This window comes from Marmota flaviventris, chromosome 1 (assembly GCF_047511675.1).
Source record: "Marmota flaviventris isolate mMarFla1 chromosome 1, mMarFla1.hap1, whole genome shotgun sequence".
Taxonomy (NCBI): Eukaryota; Metazoa; Chordata; class Mammalia; order Rodentia; family Sciuridae; genus Marmota; species Marmota flaviventris.
In genome coordinates, this window is record NC_092498.1 from 59,732,254 (window position 1) to 59,750,504 (window position 18,251).

The window sequence follows — 18,251 nt, forward strand, 5'->3', positions numbered from 1 at the left end:
CAAAGCTTGCTCCCAAACTCTGTAATACCTTCCTTGAAACAAGAACAAGAGACCCATTCATTCATTCTGGTGAGATAAATGTAGAGGTACAGAATTGAAAGAAAAGGGGTAGGTGTTAGAAAAAATGAGCCATGCAAGGGAACCATATGTACAATGCCATAATAATAATAGCTATAGTAGACTGAATTATAGTCATGACCTTCTGCTTGTTGTTGGCTAATTTCATCAACTTTATTTTTAGATATGAAAATGTTTATATAATTCCATGAGGGTGAAAAAAGTTTATAAAAATTGCCTTACTGCCTCACATTTTCCTCTCCTGACAGTTTAACACACACACACACAATCACCTCAAATATACCAGCATATGAATATCTTTCAAACTTATACAAATTCTGGTTTCATGAAGACTGAACTAAAAGAAGACATTAAGATATCCCACAAAGTTGAATTTATTTCAAAAATAAGAAGTTAGCTGGGCACGGTGGTGCATGCATATAATCCCAGCAGATCGGGAGGCTGAGATAGGAGGATCACAAGTTTAAAGCCAGCCTCAGCAATAGTGAGGCACTAAGCAACTCAGTGAGACCCTATCTCTAAATAAAATACAAAATAGGGCTGGGGATGAAGCTCAGTGGTTGAGTGCCTGAGTTCAATCCCTGGTACCCCCCCCAAAAAACAAAGAAGTTAAAAACAGAACTTTAAAGAAATGAAATAGTAACAAAAAGGAGATTATTCTAAATTGCAGAATTTAAAAATAGTTATTAAAATTTAGTATTTAAAAGTTGATTTATCCTAGTCATAAAAATATAATCCAATAAACAGATCTATTCAGTATTGTATAATTTAAATGTTCTAAGAATAAAGTTGAAAAGAAATGAATTTCATAAAATAACTTTATAAAGTACACCATTATAAAATTGAAAATCTATCTTCATACATCAGGCAATAAAATAACTTTTTTTCTCCTAACTAGTTATATATTACATTACACAAAAGATATTAAGAATCAATAGCAACTGCTTCACAATTATAAGATTTTATTTACAACTTAAATTTCCAATGATGTTTAAGAGATATTCAGTAGAAAACCTGTCACATGAGAGCTATAGTACAAAGAATTCTAAGATAAATACCCTGCATGACTGATGCATTTGCATAATCTCTTCACCTTGAGTGGAAATGGAAACTCTTGATTATGCTGAAATTTCACTCCCATGATCATGTGACATATGATAAAATACAAATTATTCTGGGTGGGCCTGAACTCATCTTTGAAAGTCGAGATTTCTCAACTTTTAAAAAATAAGTCAGACACTCAAGCATGAGAAGGACTCAAGTGTGTCACTGCTGGCTTGAAGATGATGAGTGCCACACAAGCAGGTTGAGTGTAGCCTCTAGAAGCTTAGAGTGATTGCTAGCAGACAGCCAGCAAGAAAATGGATATCTTAGTCATATATTCATAATGAACTGGATTTTACCTATCATCTAAATGAATCTGGAAGTAGATTTCTCCTCAGAGACTCCATATAAGAAGTCAGCCTTGCTAACACCTTGATTCTGGCCCTTTGATATCCTGAGCAGAGTAGTCAGCCATCTGGGCTCTTGACCTACAGAACTGTGATCTGATGAGTGAGTATTAATTTAAGCTGCTAAATTTGTGCTACAGTGGTTCCCCCTTATCTGAGGTTTTGCTTTCCATGGTTTCGGTTACCTCTGGTTGATGACAATTCCAGAAATAAATAATTTATAAGTTAAAAAAAAAAAAGTCTGGTAAAATCTATGGTAAGATTGATTGTTTCAGCCTGGGGTTGTAGCTCAGCGGTAGAGCGCTTGCCTGGCACACATGAGGCACTGGGTTTGCTTCTCAGCACCACATAAAAATAAAATAAAGGTATTGTGTCCACCTACAACTAAAAATATATTAAGAAAACAGAATAAATGTTTCACCTGTGAAAGTGTGAAGAAGGAAAAAGAAGCTAGTTTTGCTGTTGCAACTCAAACTGCTCAAGTTAGAGCTATAATGCACAAATGCTTAATTAAGATAACAAAGGCATTAAATTTGCATATGTATTTGTAAGAAATAACATGGTATACATAAAATTTGGTACTGTCCATGGCACCTGCTTGTGGGGTTTTGGAACATATCCCTTGAGAATAAGGGGAGACTACTGTTATTTGTTACACAGCAAAAGAAAATGAATATGGTGGCTAAGTATTTTGAAAAGTCCCCCAATCCCAAACTATTTACCACTATTAATTCCTAATGCCACTGTTTTCAGCATTTATACGAACAGTGGAAGTTGCATTTTTGTAGTCACAGTTTGCTGATCATTATTTTAATGGCACAAGTACAGATCACGCCATTCTTAGTCTTGCAGTTTCAGGGACTGAAACCAGCTTTGACTTCTAAAACTTACAGTGCCTTTTGGGGCAGCAACATTAATCCATTTTTCATGTTTGCTTGCTTGATTCATGAGTCCTGAAATAGAAAATTGCATAAAGTTATATCTTAATGGGCAAGAATAATATATAAGCACACAAATCTTACCATATAGCTCTAAAACCAATACTTTAGAATGCCAAAAATCTTAACAAGTAGTTTGAGTTGAGAAAGAGCCGCAAAGAGGTTATGTGGGCTTGCTCTCCTTTCATTTTCTTAGAACAATTGAGAGGCAGCTGCTCTGTTTTTACTTGTATCATTTTTAAAGGAAGGTTTTAAAAGAGTTTTATTGAAGTATAGTTGACAAAATAAACCACATGTATTTGAAGTATACAATGTAATAAGTTTTGACATATGTAAGAAATCTGTGAAACTGTCTCCTCATTCAAGATAAGGTATATCATCCAGCATTCCCAAAAGTTTTCTTAACCCCTTTGCAATCTTTCAGTCATGACCCTCTACTATAGTTTGGATCTGGAATGTTCCCCAAAGACATGTACTAAAGGCTTAGTTCCCAGCATGGCACTATTGGAAGGTGGAAGAACCTTTAAGAGGTGGAGCCCAGTGGGAGTTCTTCTAGCTACTGGGGACAAACCCTTGAAGAGGATAGTGAAGCCCCGCCTTTCTTCATCCTGTCTCTTGTTCAATTCCTGGTGATGATATCAGTAGCTCTGCACTACCACACACTCCCTACCATGATCTGCTGCCTTAACACAAGCCCAAAAGCAATGGAGCCAATTGGTCATGAAATGGAACCTCTAAAACTTAGTCAAAACAAATGTCTTTTCAAGTTGATTATCATAGTATTTCTTGCAGTAAAAGAAAGCCAATACACTAACACACCCTCCCTTCTTTCCTTATTCCCAGCAATCAATGATCTGCTTTGTGTTACTATGAATTGCATTTTCAAAAATTTTCTAAACTTGGAACCATATAGTATGTACTCTCTCTCTTTTCAAAATCTGTCTTCATTCAGTGTATTATGTTGAGGCTCATCTGTATTGTACTGTGTATCCAGTAGTTTCTTCACAGGCATGGTAGTCAGTACTTTGTTGGGTGCTCATGAGTACCATCTACAGAATCCCCTGTGCTATTGTTCCCTCTTGTCTGAAACTTTGTCTCCTGAGCTCTGGGAAGCCCTGGTCTGCCCAGTCTACCCACTCAGTCTCCTGTAGTCCGAGTATCTGCAAGGCTCTGGCTCTATTATCTGTCATTGGCCTGCAACCTGGAAACTCTCAATGGACAAACTATGGCAATCACAGAGCTCACCCATCTCTGATCCTGTAACCAAAAGCTCGGCCCCTGTCCCCAATGCCAATTTAATAATGAGGATACAGTTTTGAGAAAAAGGAAAAAGTTTATTGCTTTGCTAGCAAAGGAGAAACACAGAGGACTCCTGTACCAAAGTCTGTGACTCTCCCAATCAGAAGGGATGGCAGGGTGGGTGTCACATACCAGGTGTGTTCTGATAGGGGGCCTCTGGGGACCCTCATGAAATGTTAGAATTCATTTGTTAATTTGGGAGATATTCATTTCCCAGATCCTCAGCAGGCATCTCCTTCCTGTAGTGGGTGTGTTCAAGGGCAATTAACTAGGTGAAGAAAGGATAATACTGTCTCCCCAATCTTGTTAGGGAGAGGTAGAGGGGAGAAGAGAGGAAAAAACATTAAAAAAAAAAATAAGCCTTAGAGCAATGAGGGCTACTTTCAGAAGGTGAAGGTACCACTGTTACACTCTAGTTCTTGTCTTCTCTGTTAATTAAAGTAACTAAGGTCTTATATCTCCTCTGGAGCTCCACTGTTTCAGGATTTAAGAAGCCAGTCTAAATTGAACTGAAGAGTTGTGTATACACTGTTGGGAGTTCACTAGTTAAATGCAAGTTAACAAATCAGAGACTAATTCTCTTCTTCAGTATAGTTTTTTCCTTTGGTACCACAAGGTATTCTTGGCTGAAGAAAAGATGCTTTCTACCATGAGATCTTTGTGTTAAGGGTTCTTCTGATTCATATTCTTCTTTGAATTCTTGCCTCTCTTCCTTTAGCTCTGACCCACCACCCTGTCCAAGTCCTAGAGCTCACTGCATCTTTCTCAGACACAGCTGAGTATCCCCTTCTTCTTCTTTTGCTATATTTTCCATATGATCATTACCCATTTCTCATTAGCTTTGCTGAACTGATAAAATATCTCTGTGCTCCATTTAGTAAATCCCTGTTAGAAGCTTCCCTTTTCCCTCCAGCTCTTCATTAATAGGGTTCAGTACTATCAACTTTATCTGTTTTTCTGTGCCTGTGCTACACTTGGTAGGTCAGGATTTCAAGGTACCTTGCACCAAATTGTTTGTAATACAGAATTTCTTTTTCTGGTAATTCAAATAAGTGTTAAGGAAAGAACTGGAAATTCTTAGCTTGTTCTTTAATACCATTTAGCACCAATAATAAAACATCAGCAATAGTAGGGACTTCCTAAATATCTGGGAGCTTTGTCTTAATATATAGCTCATCACTTCCCGGGTTGTTGTGCATTTCTTATGGAGTGAGAAGCTCATCTACCCACTTCCTCCTGCAACAGGAGAGGCTAAGCACCTAACAGCAAAGAGTGATTTCAGCTTAGTGACAATATTCAAAAGACAGGGCAGTTTACAAGATTCCATTTAGTTTGCTGAAAACAGCCTTCTTGCCAATAAGCAATTTACTGAAAGCTCTTTGTACTTTGGCCTGAATCTATGGTGAGTCTATTCTAATTTGTAAAGTATAAATCCTTCCTATAAAAGTCTTACAACACATATTGGAACTTGGGGTTCCAAAACCTTGTACCTTATTTAATGTTCCTTTGCCAGTGAAAATAAGGCACTTTTTCTGTGGCCTAGAAATGGAAAAATGACTACCCTATCCCTATATAGTATGGCTTCTATTGAGAATGAGGAAAGGTTGCTTAGGACATATGTTTAACTCTGCCATTTGCTTTCTAAACCCCTACCCCCGATCTATTCTAACATATGAATCTACAAGTTCTTTCTACTTTTAACCCAAAAGGCACCTAATCTAATCAGCTCTAACTATGGACAAACACGGGGCTCTGGGGAATAATTTGCAGAATTATTACTCTTTTAAAATATAGGATTAAAAAGCTTCTTAGAAAGATGAGCTTCTTCCTGCCTCCCACCAACTCTCACTTCAGACTTTGTTTATTTACATTTGGTTCAAAGAGACACTTCTGCTTCTGCTTCTGCCTTTTTTGCAGCAGATAAAACTTCAGCACATCATGTCTTTTTCACATGACAAATACCATGGACCATGCACTACCACAAGCACCATACTAAGTAATTTAGGGAGATTCAAAAAATATAAAAAGACAAATTATGCCTTCACGAGGTTTACCAGTACACTAGGAAAAGAAATCATACATGTATGAAACAATATGAAAATAAATACTCTGAACTTTTATTATTTTTAACACATAAATTTCATAAACTCCTAACAATACAATTCCATAACAGAATATTTTGTCAACAATAACTAGAATTTTCTTTTAATAAAAGTACAACCCAAGATATTTTGACAAAAAGTCTTTACTGATAAGAAAATATTTATAAGCTAGTTTTAATGGTACCCATCTATTATATTTTCTCTCCAATATCTGGAACAGTAACAAAGTTAACAGTACTTTAGGCATTGAGCAAGAATACAATTAATAAGCTCTGCCTGAGAAACAATCTCATAGACTCCTTCCTCAGATCTGTCCTTCTGCGATATCTAATCCTATCTATTCCTTTTTCATCTCAGACTTATAATTCTAATTTCTAAGAATTCAACTTTGGTCTTTTTTGTATCTCATATGCCTTAAGTTTTTGAACATGTGGAATAACAATTATAATGATGGTTTTACTTTCCTTCTCTGCTAATCTAATATCTGTGTCCTTTCTGGGTTGGTTTCATTGGTTCTTCTTTTTGTTATGGTTCATGTTTTCTTTCCTCTTTGAATGTCTGATAGCCTCTGAATGGATTTCAGATGTTGTAAATGTTACTTTGTTAGGTGCCAAATACTTTGTATTCTTATAAATCTTGAGTTTTGCTTGTGATTGAAGTTAAGTTACTTGGAAACAGTTTAAGTCTTTCATCTCTTGCTTTTCTCATTTGTCTGGCAGTTTTGGAGTTGAGTTCTATCTAGGACTATTTGTTGCCCACTACCCAAAGCCCTATGAGTTATGATTTTTGTTTCTGATCTAGTGGGTAGAAGGGGCATTATTTCTAGATGCGTGTGAGCACTAGGCTCTACTCCCTCTGGAAGTTTGTTCTGCAAAATTAGTTGTTTTGGTCTCTGTGGACTCATATTGGATCTCATCAATTCAGGTAGTCTGCCCGTAATAGTTCTCTGTACTTAGCTTGATGACTTCCTTGGCAATGATCAAGGCCCATTTTATTTGTTTCCCATCTCCCAGTGACTACTTTCTTTACTGCTTGATGTTCAGTGTCTTGAAAACTTCAAATATTTTGTCTGTTTAATGTGTGTGTGTGTGTGTGTGTGTGTGTGTGTATCACAGCTTCAGGTGGGAAGGTAACTTGGTCCCTTTAACTCCATCTTAACTGAGGGACTATATTGTTTTTCTTTCTTTGCCTCCCCCTTCAACTCCTTCCAATCTTTCTCCTTCCATTTCTTACCCCTACACAAACTGACAAGAAATTACAAAAATAGTACAGAAGGGTCCTGTACATTTATCACACAGTTCCCCCAATGGTAACATCTTACATAATTATAGTACGTTATCAAAACCAGAAAATTGGCTGGCAAAGAACAATTCATTAGACTATAGACCTTATTCACATTTCACCACTTATTCCATGCATTATTTTTTGGTAGGATTTTGTGCTCTTTTATGACATTTTATCACCTATACAGACTCATATGGCGCTTATTATAGTCAAAATACAGAACTATTCTTCCCTTAGATATCCCTTTAAAATCACACCCTCCTTCCCACTCCTTCTCTAACTTTTGGAAACCACTTGTCTGTAAATTTTGTCTTTTCAGAATGTTATACCAATAGAATAATCTTAACATTTTAAAATTGGTTTTTTTCACTCTAAACAGTACCTTGTTCCATTCAAATTGTGTATCCAATAGATTGATTGGTCCTTTTTCCTGACAAGTTATATTACTTTACATGGACATACCATTTTGTATATCCATTCACCTATAAAAGGGTATTTGTGTTATTTTCAGTTTGGGGCTATTACAAATAAAATTGGGAACTTAAGTTCCATTTCTCCAGGAAAAATATCCAGGAATATAATTGCTGGGTCATACTCAGTTTTTGAAGATACTGACACTCTCAATTCTAGAGTAAATGTATCATTTTACATTTCTATCGGCAATGTAAGGAAAGATCCAATTTCTCTGCATCTTTCCTAGTGCTTGGTATTATCAGTATTTTTTTTTTTAATTTTTTATTGTTGGTTGTTCAAAACATTACAAATTTCTTGACATATCATATTCCACACTTTGATTCAAGTGGGTTATGAACTCTCACCTTCCCCCCATACACAGATTGCAGAATCACATCAGTTACACATCCATTGATTTACATATTGCCATACTAGTGTCTGTTGTGCTCCGCTGCCTTTCCCATCCTCCACCCTCCCCCCTCCCCACCTCTCCCCTCCCCTCCCCACCTCTCCCCTCCCCTCCCCTCCTCTCTCTCTACCCCCTCCACTGTATAACCCTGAGGGTCTCCTTCCATTTCCATGCAGTTTCCCTTCTCTCTCCCTTTCCCTCCCACCTCTCATCCCTGTTAAATGTTAATCTTCTTCTCCTGCTCTTCGTCCCTACTCTGATCTTAGTTACTCTCCTTATATCAAAGAAGACATTTGGCATTTGTTTTTTAGGGATTGGCTAGCTTCACTTAGCATAATCTGCTCTAATGCCATCCATTTCCCTGCAAATTCTATGATTTTGTCATTTTTTAATGCAGAGTAATACTCCATTGTGTATAAATGAGTATTTTGTATTTAGCCATTCCAGCAAATATGTAATGGCATTTCATTCCAGTTTTAATATGCATTTCCCTAATGACTAGAGATGTTGAACATCTTTTGTTTATTTATTTGCCATTACGTATCTCCTAGGGTTGCCTTGTTTCTTAAATCTTCCATGATCAAAGTTTTTGACCCATAAATTATGTTTATGTACATAGAAGTTTTATGTGCATGAATCTTCAAGAGTGGGAAGAGTTCACTCAGGATAAGGATTTGGCTATGGTTCAATATTTCTTGAATGACAAAAATAAATACAAAAACACATAATTAAAAAAAAAAACCTACAGTCATCACAAAAAATTCGTTGTAGTGCTCTAAGACTGAGGTGGACACTTTGATGTCTAGGGGTTAGCACACTATAGTCCATAGACCAAATCTGGCCACAGGACTGAATTTATATGGCCTGAAAGCTAAGAATGGCTTTTACATTTTTGAAGGGCTGTTAAAAAAACAAAAAAAGAATGTACAACAGAGAGCACGTGTGACCTGCCAAGTCTAACACATTTACCATCTGGCCTTTTCAGATAAAATCTGCAGATGAATGGAAACAAAACCTGATTTTTTTTTTAACATTAACAAAGTTAATGTCTGATTACACATGATACTCCCAGGATCTTACACCTAACAAAAGGGTTGGAAAACAAAAACAGCATAATAAAAGCATAAATGATCAGAAGACAGATCCCACAGTAACTCCATGTCAGAGTATTCTTTAGCAGACAGACATCAACCTAACAGCATTCTTAATTATGTTAGTGAATTTCTTCTGTGTGGTCCTAATGCACATATAACTGACAAATGTATGATAAGCTTGGAGAAAACCACAACTTCAGTGTGTTCTTTAAAAAAAAAGTTATTTCTAAAATTTCTATCAAAAGATTGCATTTCCTCCCATTGGAAGAGAAGACATGGTCCCTAGATTTTAAAAGTAGCATCAGTATAACTAATCAGAACACACACCCATACACACAAAGTAGCATCCAATGGGCCATGTCTCATTTCAACCTCTTTCCCAACCGATGAACCAGTTTTCCATTGTAAATTATAATACTATTATGCATATAACCCTCTGGCCTAAAGATAAATTGAGAACTCATCTAACTTGGTGTTTATTTTTATGTAAATTTTTTTATTTATATATGACAGCAGAATGCATTACAATTCTTATTATATAGAGAGAACACAATTTTTCATATCTTTGGTTGTAGTTTATTTTTATTTCAAATGAATGTTATCTTTTATATGCTTTACATTTCCATTTGACTAAAATGAAATGAATCCAGTAGTGCCAACTTCCCTACTATATGGTGACAAACACCAATCCTATGCAATACACCTAATCTCTAATACTTTTTAAATATCCAAATTTTGAAGTTTTAAAACAAAAGGACTTGGTACCACATGCATTTCTGAGCTTGGAGAATGGCTTGATAAATCACAGGTTTCATATCTAAGTTGATGTACCAAGTCTAAAACCCAGAAGAGAAGTCAACTTCTTATTAGAAATGTGTTACCTCAGTCATTCACAACCTGTTGAATTTACCACTTACGAGTAGAACATAAAACTTAGAATCCAAGCTCTGTAAAGAGAATGCTCCACAGAGAACACATACTGTACATAACCCATAGTCTTGGGCTTTCTTTTGATCTCAGAATAACACACAATACTTGTAAATCACAGTAAGAATCATACAACTGAGAGTTTGTATCAGTGACAGCAATGGCAAGGCAAACCATGAAGCAGGAAATCAAAAACAATTATAGGGTTGATATATCAAAACCCTTTGGGGAGCTTGAGCCTGAGGGACTAAATTTTACTGGCATGGCTTCTTGCAGAAATCATACTTATGCTACAGATTAAGTCCAGACTTCTTAGCAAGAAGGGTAATATTTCTGTTTCTCTGCCTTGTAGGATCTATGAGGAAGGCCTAGATGAGCTGAGCTCAGGGGCTTATAGTAACAATGTACACTGAAGCTGCCCATTTCTAAAATTAGGTTTCAGAATGGAAATCTATACACCCACACACTCTCTCACATACAAACCCTAAAAAAAAAAAAAAAGAAGAAGAAGAAGAAGAAGAAGAAACCCAATGTCTCTTTTAAGTATTTCACTTTCAAAGTCTCTTAAAAGTATTTCATCTACTTGATAAAAAAGGCCTGTGACCTTTAAGAATCAAACTAGGAGAGTTTGTTTTAAATCCAGTCACTAATTTATACGGCTCGCTGAAAGACAGAATGCTGCTGTCTTTACCTGGGGTCTCTGTACATTGTCACTCTAATGGATTTATCTAGTATCAGAGACAACACACAGATCTATCTGGTGCCCAATCCCATAGTAGACTCTGTAGGTCAGTATCTAGATTTTTACACCATGAGCAGGAAATAAAATTTCTTCTGCAATTTGGTTCTTCCTGATGTAAATAGAGATCAGAGTGTAAGACATAACAAATAACACATACAAACATCTAAATAAGCCAAGCAGTTTCATAATAACCATTGAAGTAAGTATGTATCTTCTCATTGCATTCATTAACCTTGTCCTTCAACCAAATTTGTTGAAAGTCTGTTTACTGAGTATAAGATAGCTCTGAAAAGACCAGGCCAACTGTATTCTTTCTCCTGAATTACTGTTTGATACATTCAGATTCTCATCAAATTTTCATTATGTAACTAAGAGCCTGTTCATTAGTCATTGAGTCAGATCTAAAAATATATACAGGTATTATTTTTATCCCTTTATGCTTTTCTTAATATTTTATTATTTTAACAAAACTACTTCTTAACTTTCATGACATATAAAATGAACATTTAAAACTGAAACTTGATCTTATGAAGACCGTACCCACCTCAGCACATATACAAACATTCGTTTTTCTAGTTAGTCCCTCATGCTTAAGCACATAGGGTATGCCCATGCACACAGTTAAATTTCAAATCCTTTTTGATGCCATTCTGATAGAATTTAAAATAAAATTTCACCATCATGAATTTTTGTATCCATTTATACAACAAACATTTTAAAAATTGCATTGGCCATCAGTGCAGCTAACTATAATGAAAAATATACAAAATTATTTACATTTATAGGATTAATAATTTGCTATATTAAAAGAGGAAATTTATAATATGCATAAGAAACCAAATTATTTTTCTTGAATCAAGCAAAGTTAGCTTTAAGTCTTACATTATAATATATGTTTTTAATTGATTTTCAAGTTTAAGAATTAGAAAACAGCTGTTCCATAAAAAAATTTAAATCCATTTTATCCAAGGACAGGACTAATGAGTGTTCCTAAATGATTTAATGAGTTCTTTTCAACAAAATGTCTTCATCATGTTACTGATAAGCAACAGAAAGAAAAAGGTGTTCAACATTAGAATGTGACAATGGAAAAGAATAAAATTGTGGCTAACTATACCACATTTCTACTTATGTATAGAAAATGAGTATTCACACATGGTAAAATGCATCCTCCTTACCAGTAATTATTACACCATCATCCTTATGAGCTTCAGCCATTTCCTGAACACAGATTTCTGGGCTCACATCAATTTCTTTCCCTGATAATTGTAAATGAGCTTGAAGAGAAGATGGTACCTTCACAATAACAGAACCTGTGATAAATTTAAAGGAGAGCTTATTAGTCCAAAGCAATCTAAGTACCAGAATCCATTATAAATTAGATTGAACAAGGTTAGGATTGCTCCTTATACTATGTTTTTACTCCTCAGCACATTTATTCAAATAGCAGTGCCTTGTCTTTACTCCCAAGAGATCAAAGTTCCCTTACTCTCAAGGCATTCATAGTAACTCTGTCAAGAGTATGAGGCATTAGGAACATTATAAACTATTGGTTCTTTTTTTGCCAATAGCCCTACCCAATTCATCTGATATTAGAAAAGTGAGTGGATTGCTACACATGTAGCTTATAGATAGGATTTACTATTAGTTAAGCATTTACTAAGAGCCAGCCACTTACTATCCACATGAAATTTATGAGGTACTATTATACTCACAATTTTACAGATGAGGACTTGCTCAAGGTCTCATGTTCTACTGTTGGAACACATATCCAGTTAAATGACTACAAAGCCCATCTTTCAACCACTGATATTTTACACACTGCAACTTTATCGTATTACAAGACCACAACCAGAAACTAACACTGTGCCTACTGTGTGAAGGGAAAATAACAACAAAAGGAAAAGGGATTATTATTATTATTTATTTATTTATTTTAGTGGATCACAGACTTTTGAGTATCTGAGGCCTGATACTCTATATTCAGTACAATCTGATAATTCAAACTCTTTAAGGAGTAAAAATTAAAAAAAAAAATAAAAAAAAAAACTCTGTTAGAGCTATGGAGTCATTTTTCAAAACAATTATGTAGGTTGCAGTACAAATTTACCAGTACACTCCTGTATCATAAGTTTCTTTCTCTTGTTTCTCATCAAATAAAGAGTCCTCTACCATAAAGCATTAACCCCATCTCTGTGAACTGTCAGATGATATACACTGTGAATGCTGAAAAGACACCTTTTAGCATGTATTTATTTATGGGTCTGAGTTTTCCTTCTAGTCTGCTTAACATCTGCTTGCATTGCCTAAAGTAACTGGTATCTCCTTAGTCTTCCTAACTAGAGCTGGAAGTTTGGCTGATAAACTCTCATATTTATTCCTCAGAAAAACTAAGGAACTAAACATATCACTATATCTAGTTTATTAAAAAATAAGTTGCTTTCTGGGGTTCAAATATAAACACTGACAGGAGATTTCTCATGACAACAAATTTGACGACTTAAGAAACAAAACAAAAACAAACCTGGAAAATTTGAGGATGAATAGAAGATGATATGTTTTCCTATCAAACCTATTTTGGGGGAAGGGATGTGGATTGAACCCAAGGTGCTTAAACCACTGAGCAACATCCCCAGCCCTTTTTATTATTATTTTATTTGAATTGCTTAGGACCTCTCTCTAAGTTGCTGAGGCTGGCTTTGAACTTGAGACCCTCCTGCCTCAGCCTCCTCAGTTGCTGGCATTACAGGAATGTACCACGGTGCCAGGCCCTCAAACCTATTTTTTTTCCCCAAACCTATTTTTAGAAGTAGAAAATCATGAATTTAAATACTTTTTTTCTAGGATTTTATGCCTCTAAATATATCAAATACAAAAATTTTAAGAACATAAGAACACTCTTTTCTGTTTTTACACGAACATGATCTTAAGTCTATCAAATGTTTAAGCAAACTGTTCTATCCCTATCTCCCTTCACATCTTTGAAAACAAAACCCGCCACTACCAAAACTGCCTCTGTTTGTGAATGGCTTCTAAGGCCTTGAATGTGTTCCAGTGTTCCCATCTTTAACACTATCTTTTTCAGAAAGGAGAGCTCTTGTTAGGAATCAACCTCTTTTTACCTTGCAAACTTCTGCATGGTTACTGACATCAATACTATCCTCTTAAAAATTCAAAAGCAAACTCATACTAATAAATGCCACTTACTGAAGGAATACTACATAAAAATGAGTGATTTTCCTAAGGACAACATGTTTGGCAGAAAAATCAGTCCTCAGATGTAGGGCTGACTCCCAAGCCCAAACTCAAACTGCCTTTCTGAATAAATTTCACCATATTCACTTTCACAAGGAGAGAGAAAACAAGCATTTGTAACATTTTTACTTCTCATATGGCAAAATGATGAAGACCTAAGAGATTCATATGGCTGGCTCTGAACCCTTCAGCAAGTCAGTGGCAGAGCTTGGAATGGATTCCAGATGTCTTTACTAACCATTAATCAACAGATCCTGACAAACTTTCCATTACTCTAAAAAGTTACTATTCCCAAGTATAATGAAAATTAAGAAATCAGAAGATATAAATCTTTGTTTCCATTTATCTTTCTTTAAGTTTCTTCCAGTAATGTGGTCCCAGAAGGAGAAAACACAAAATTGTAATCCAAATCAAATTTTGCAACATCATATGCTATTTCAATAGGTTGCTGGAATGACATTCTAAATAATACTAAGAAGTATTTTAAATAGATGAAGATTAATAATCTCCAAAAATTCCAAAGTTTTTGTTTTGTTTCCCTTTTTTGACCACCACACAAAAGAAGAAATAACCTTCACATACAAACAGATTATTTAAAACTTTATTTGTTTGTTTTTTTATTGATTTTATTTTTTAAAATACACAATAGCGGAATACATTACAATTCTTATTACACGTATTGTTTTTTACTATGTTACTAGTTACATTAATGGTATGATTTGTCCCCCTTTGGGTCTTCATAAGAGAGTAAAATTATATTACTAATGAGGTATCTATAATTTACTCCAATAGTATTATTGAAGCTTTTCATAGTTTAGTGAGGACATGATAATATACTATTTTTAAAAAATTATATATTTCTTTAAAATAGTATATTATGGTGTGAGAAATCACACCTCTGTGTCAGAAATAACTTCAGTTTTGAACTTCTGTGTTTGGTAGCTCTACTCTGATACTCTGACAAGAAAGCCTAGTTGAATGAAAACTTGAACGAACCTGGCAGAGAAATTACTAATAGCAAGAAAACAGTCTCTAGAGAAATACTTTTCTTGTTATACCGTTAGTCCTGTTCAGATCAATATACAAGAGCTTCTAGACTTTAATTTTTTAATATAGCTCTTAACTTTTTCTGTACCAAGGCCACTTTGGCCTCTGTTGCCGAGCCACTTGTCACCATGTCCACACAAGTCACTTGTCACTGTGCATATGTGTATGCATGTGCACACAGACACACATAAACTGATAATTAGCTTTCATATGAATAAAAAGTATACCATTTTAATGAAAAACTTGATCTCTTAAAATAAGTGACTTATAAGTATAAGAAATTAAATTATGTAGAGAGGAACATCATATATCTTGATACTTGAAGAAACTCATTTAATGGCTTTACAGGATCTTCCTGGTAAGATTTATTTCAGGGTCACACTTTGCAAACTGTTACTCTATAGTGATAGCCTGAGTAAGTCCTCTTACAGGCTGGTAGGAAAGCTTTCAATATATGAGAGCATTTTCCCTCCAAAGAATATTCTATTTTAGACATAAAACTAAACAGAAAGTGGGGCACAGTGGCGCACATCTGTAATCCCAACATCTCGAGGCTGAGGCAGGAGGATCATGAGTTCAAAGCCAGCCTCAGCAAAAAAGCAAGGCACTGAGCAGCTCAGTGAGACCCTGTCTCTAAATAAAATACAAAATAGGGCCCCAGTATCTTCCCCCACAAAAAAAATGGAAAGACCCACATAATAACACTAAAAATTCTACAATAGACAGTCAAAATATTACATATTTTGTCCTACAAGTAGGAAAGACAATCTTCATGGTCGTCTGCCCCCGGATTTATAAAGATTATTGGTTTTGAGAGCTAGAAGACAGGCATTTAAGATGCTATCAGAAGAAAGTTTCCTGAAGTCACTCTGCCAATATAGGTAATATGACCATCAGTTTCCTCAGTGTTCCATAAAATCTAAATTTATACCACATATCAATATAAATGATCCAGTTGGCTAACCTTTGTGAGATTTCAATTCCACCTTCCCCAGCTGGCTGACATAGACATCGATGGCACCCTGATGAGTTGAGGCTCTTAGACATCCTGAGGATGAGTCTGAGGAAGAAAACACTGTAAGTGTAATTATTGTTATACGAGTGAATGGTATAAACTTGAAATAAAAGACTGCTTTGATGTTAGAATAGAAGTTAAGAATCTTATAAGGTTTTATATTTTCCTCATAACAATGCCATCATTTTCATAAAAATGTAAATAGTATCAAAAATCCAGAAGTCTATATCCAGACAATAACAAAATATATCTATAGTAACCTCAATAACTTATCTCTAGACATTTACTCTATAACTTCATCAGAGGAAGAACAGTATGTAAACAATGGATCCTTGACAGCCAAGATCTTTAAACATCATTAGTCTATTTCATTTATTATCATATTGATATATTTAGTAAACTTGCAGAATTTGCCAAGAATTCTACCTCATATATAGTCACATGTAAGCAGTAATAAAGTAAATGAAAATCAAAATGTCTCACAATTCCCTTTTATCAAATCTGTGGTACTAAAAAGTGCTCCTAATAGCAAAAACTTATGACATGCCTGGCATGGAAGGTTTGAGGCAGGAGGATTGCAAGTTCAAAGACAGCCTCAACAACTTGAGTAAGGCCCTAAGCAACTCAGTGAGACCCTATCTCTAAATAAAATACAAAATATGGCTCGGGATGTGGCTCAGTGGTTGAGTACTTGAGTTCAATGTCTAGTACTGAGAAAAAAAAAATCTTATGACACATAAGGTTTACTACATTTCTTAGCGTGATCACTAAAGAGTAAAGCTTATTTTTATCTAATATTTCTTTCCAAGTTTCTGGAATTGAATATATATCTTTAAGTCAAGGTAAGAAAATAATAAATAAGCTAGTTCTGATAATCCTTTTTTAAAAAAATTGTTCTAATTAGTTTTACATGACAGCAGAATGCATTTCGATTCATTGTACACAAATGGGGTACAAATTTTCATTTCTCTGGTTGTACACGATAGAGTCACACCATTTGTGCAATCATACATGTACCTAGGGTAATGATGTCCGTCTCATTCCACCATCTTTCCTGCCCCATGCCCCCTCTCCACTCCACCCTCCCCTTTGCCCAATCCAGAGTTCCTCCATCCTTCCCATGCCCTCCTCCCCCATGATGGATCAGCATCCACTTATCAGAGAAAACATTCGGCCTTTGTTTTTTTGGGATTGGCTTACTTTGCTTAGCATGAAGCATCTCCAAGTCCATTCAATTACTTGCAAATGCCATAATTTTATTCTCTTTTAATGCTGAGTAATATTCCATTGTGTATATATACTATAGTTTCTTTATCCATTCATTTATTGAAGGGCATCTAGGTTGCTTCCATAGTTTAGCTATTGTGAATTGAGCTGCTATAAATATTGATGTGGGTGCATCACTATAGTATGCCAATTTTAAGTACTTTGCGAATAGATAGAGGAGTGGGATAGCTGGGTCAAATGATGGTTCCATTCTGAGTTTTCTAAGGAATCTCCATACTCAAATTTCTCTGTGTTGTCAATGACTCCATTTTCAATCAGCCAATATTTTAGTTCAAGGGGAACCAACAGAGTCAGAGATGAAGTAAAAGAATGACCTGAAGACTTCAATCAATGCAATTGGCTCCCCCTTCCTCCTCTTCTCCCACAGCAACTGAGCCTTAATATTCTATTTGACTGTCCTGAGAAGGCCATAGCATATTCTTTTTGGATAAGCCTATTTTAAAAGCACATTTCATCAGGAATTCTTATTACTTTAAAGTCGAAGCAAAGTAGGGAGTGTGGGGAAAATTTTGTTGAAAAATGCACTTTTTATAAAATGTGGAGAGAAAACATTTGTGTATCCACAAAGGAGTCAAGGTTTTTCTTTATAAAATTTTAAGTGACTCCAAACAAAAATAGTAACTTTGGAATAAACTGTTCAAAATCTAGCACCAACATCATTTATTATAATTTGTCTCCAATTTATTATACCAAAAATTGCCTTTTATCAGACACAATTTATTAAATTTTCAAGTGTCAAAAGTAAACACTAACATTAGAAAATGAACTGCTAGATCAAGAACATAAAATAGCCAGACAAAGGTGCATATCTCACTGCTTTGATAATACCAACAGAAACTCCAGTAAGAGATTTTACTCTTACTGCATCAT

The 18,251-nt window shown here is 35.2% G+C and overlaps 1 protein-coding gene across 3 annotated transcripts in view; it reads right to left on the reverse strand.

Moving 5' to 3' along the window:
* Fam185a (family with sequence similarity 185 member A) overlaps positions 1-18,251 on the reverse strand; it is a 54,898-nt gene that overhangs the window by 2,059 nt on the left and 34,588 nt on the right. For 2 of the 3 annotated variants that reach the window (XM_071613419.1, XM_027926446.2), the window contains 3 exons: positions 16,044-16,139; positions 11,956-12,090; positions 1,024-2,482 (listed from right to left, as the gene is read on the reverse strand). In XM_071613419.1, coding sequence (XP_071469520.1) covers positions 2,370-2,482; positions 11,956-12,090; positions 16,044-16,139 — 344 coding nt within the window. In that variant the 3' untranslated portion in view covers positions 1,024-2,369. Of the gene's footprint in view, positions 1-1,023; positions 2,483-11,955; positions 12,091-16,043; positions 16,140-18,251 lie in introns of those variants that run through there. The other variant, XM_071613417.1, reaches the window with a different exon arrangement.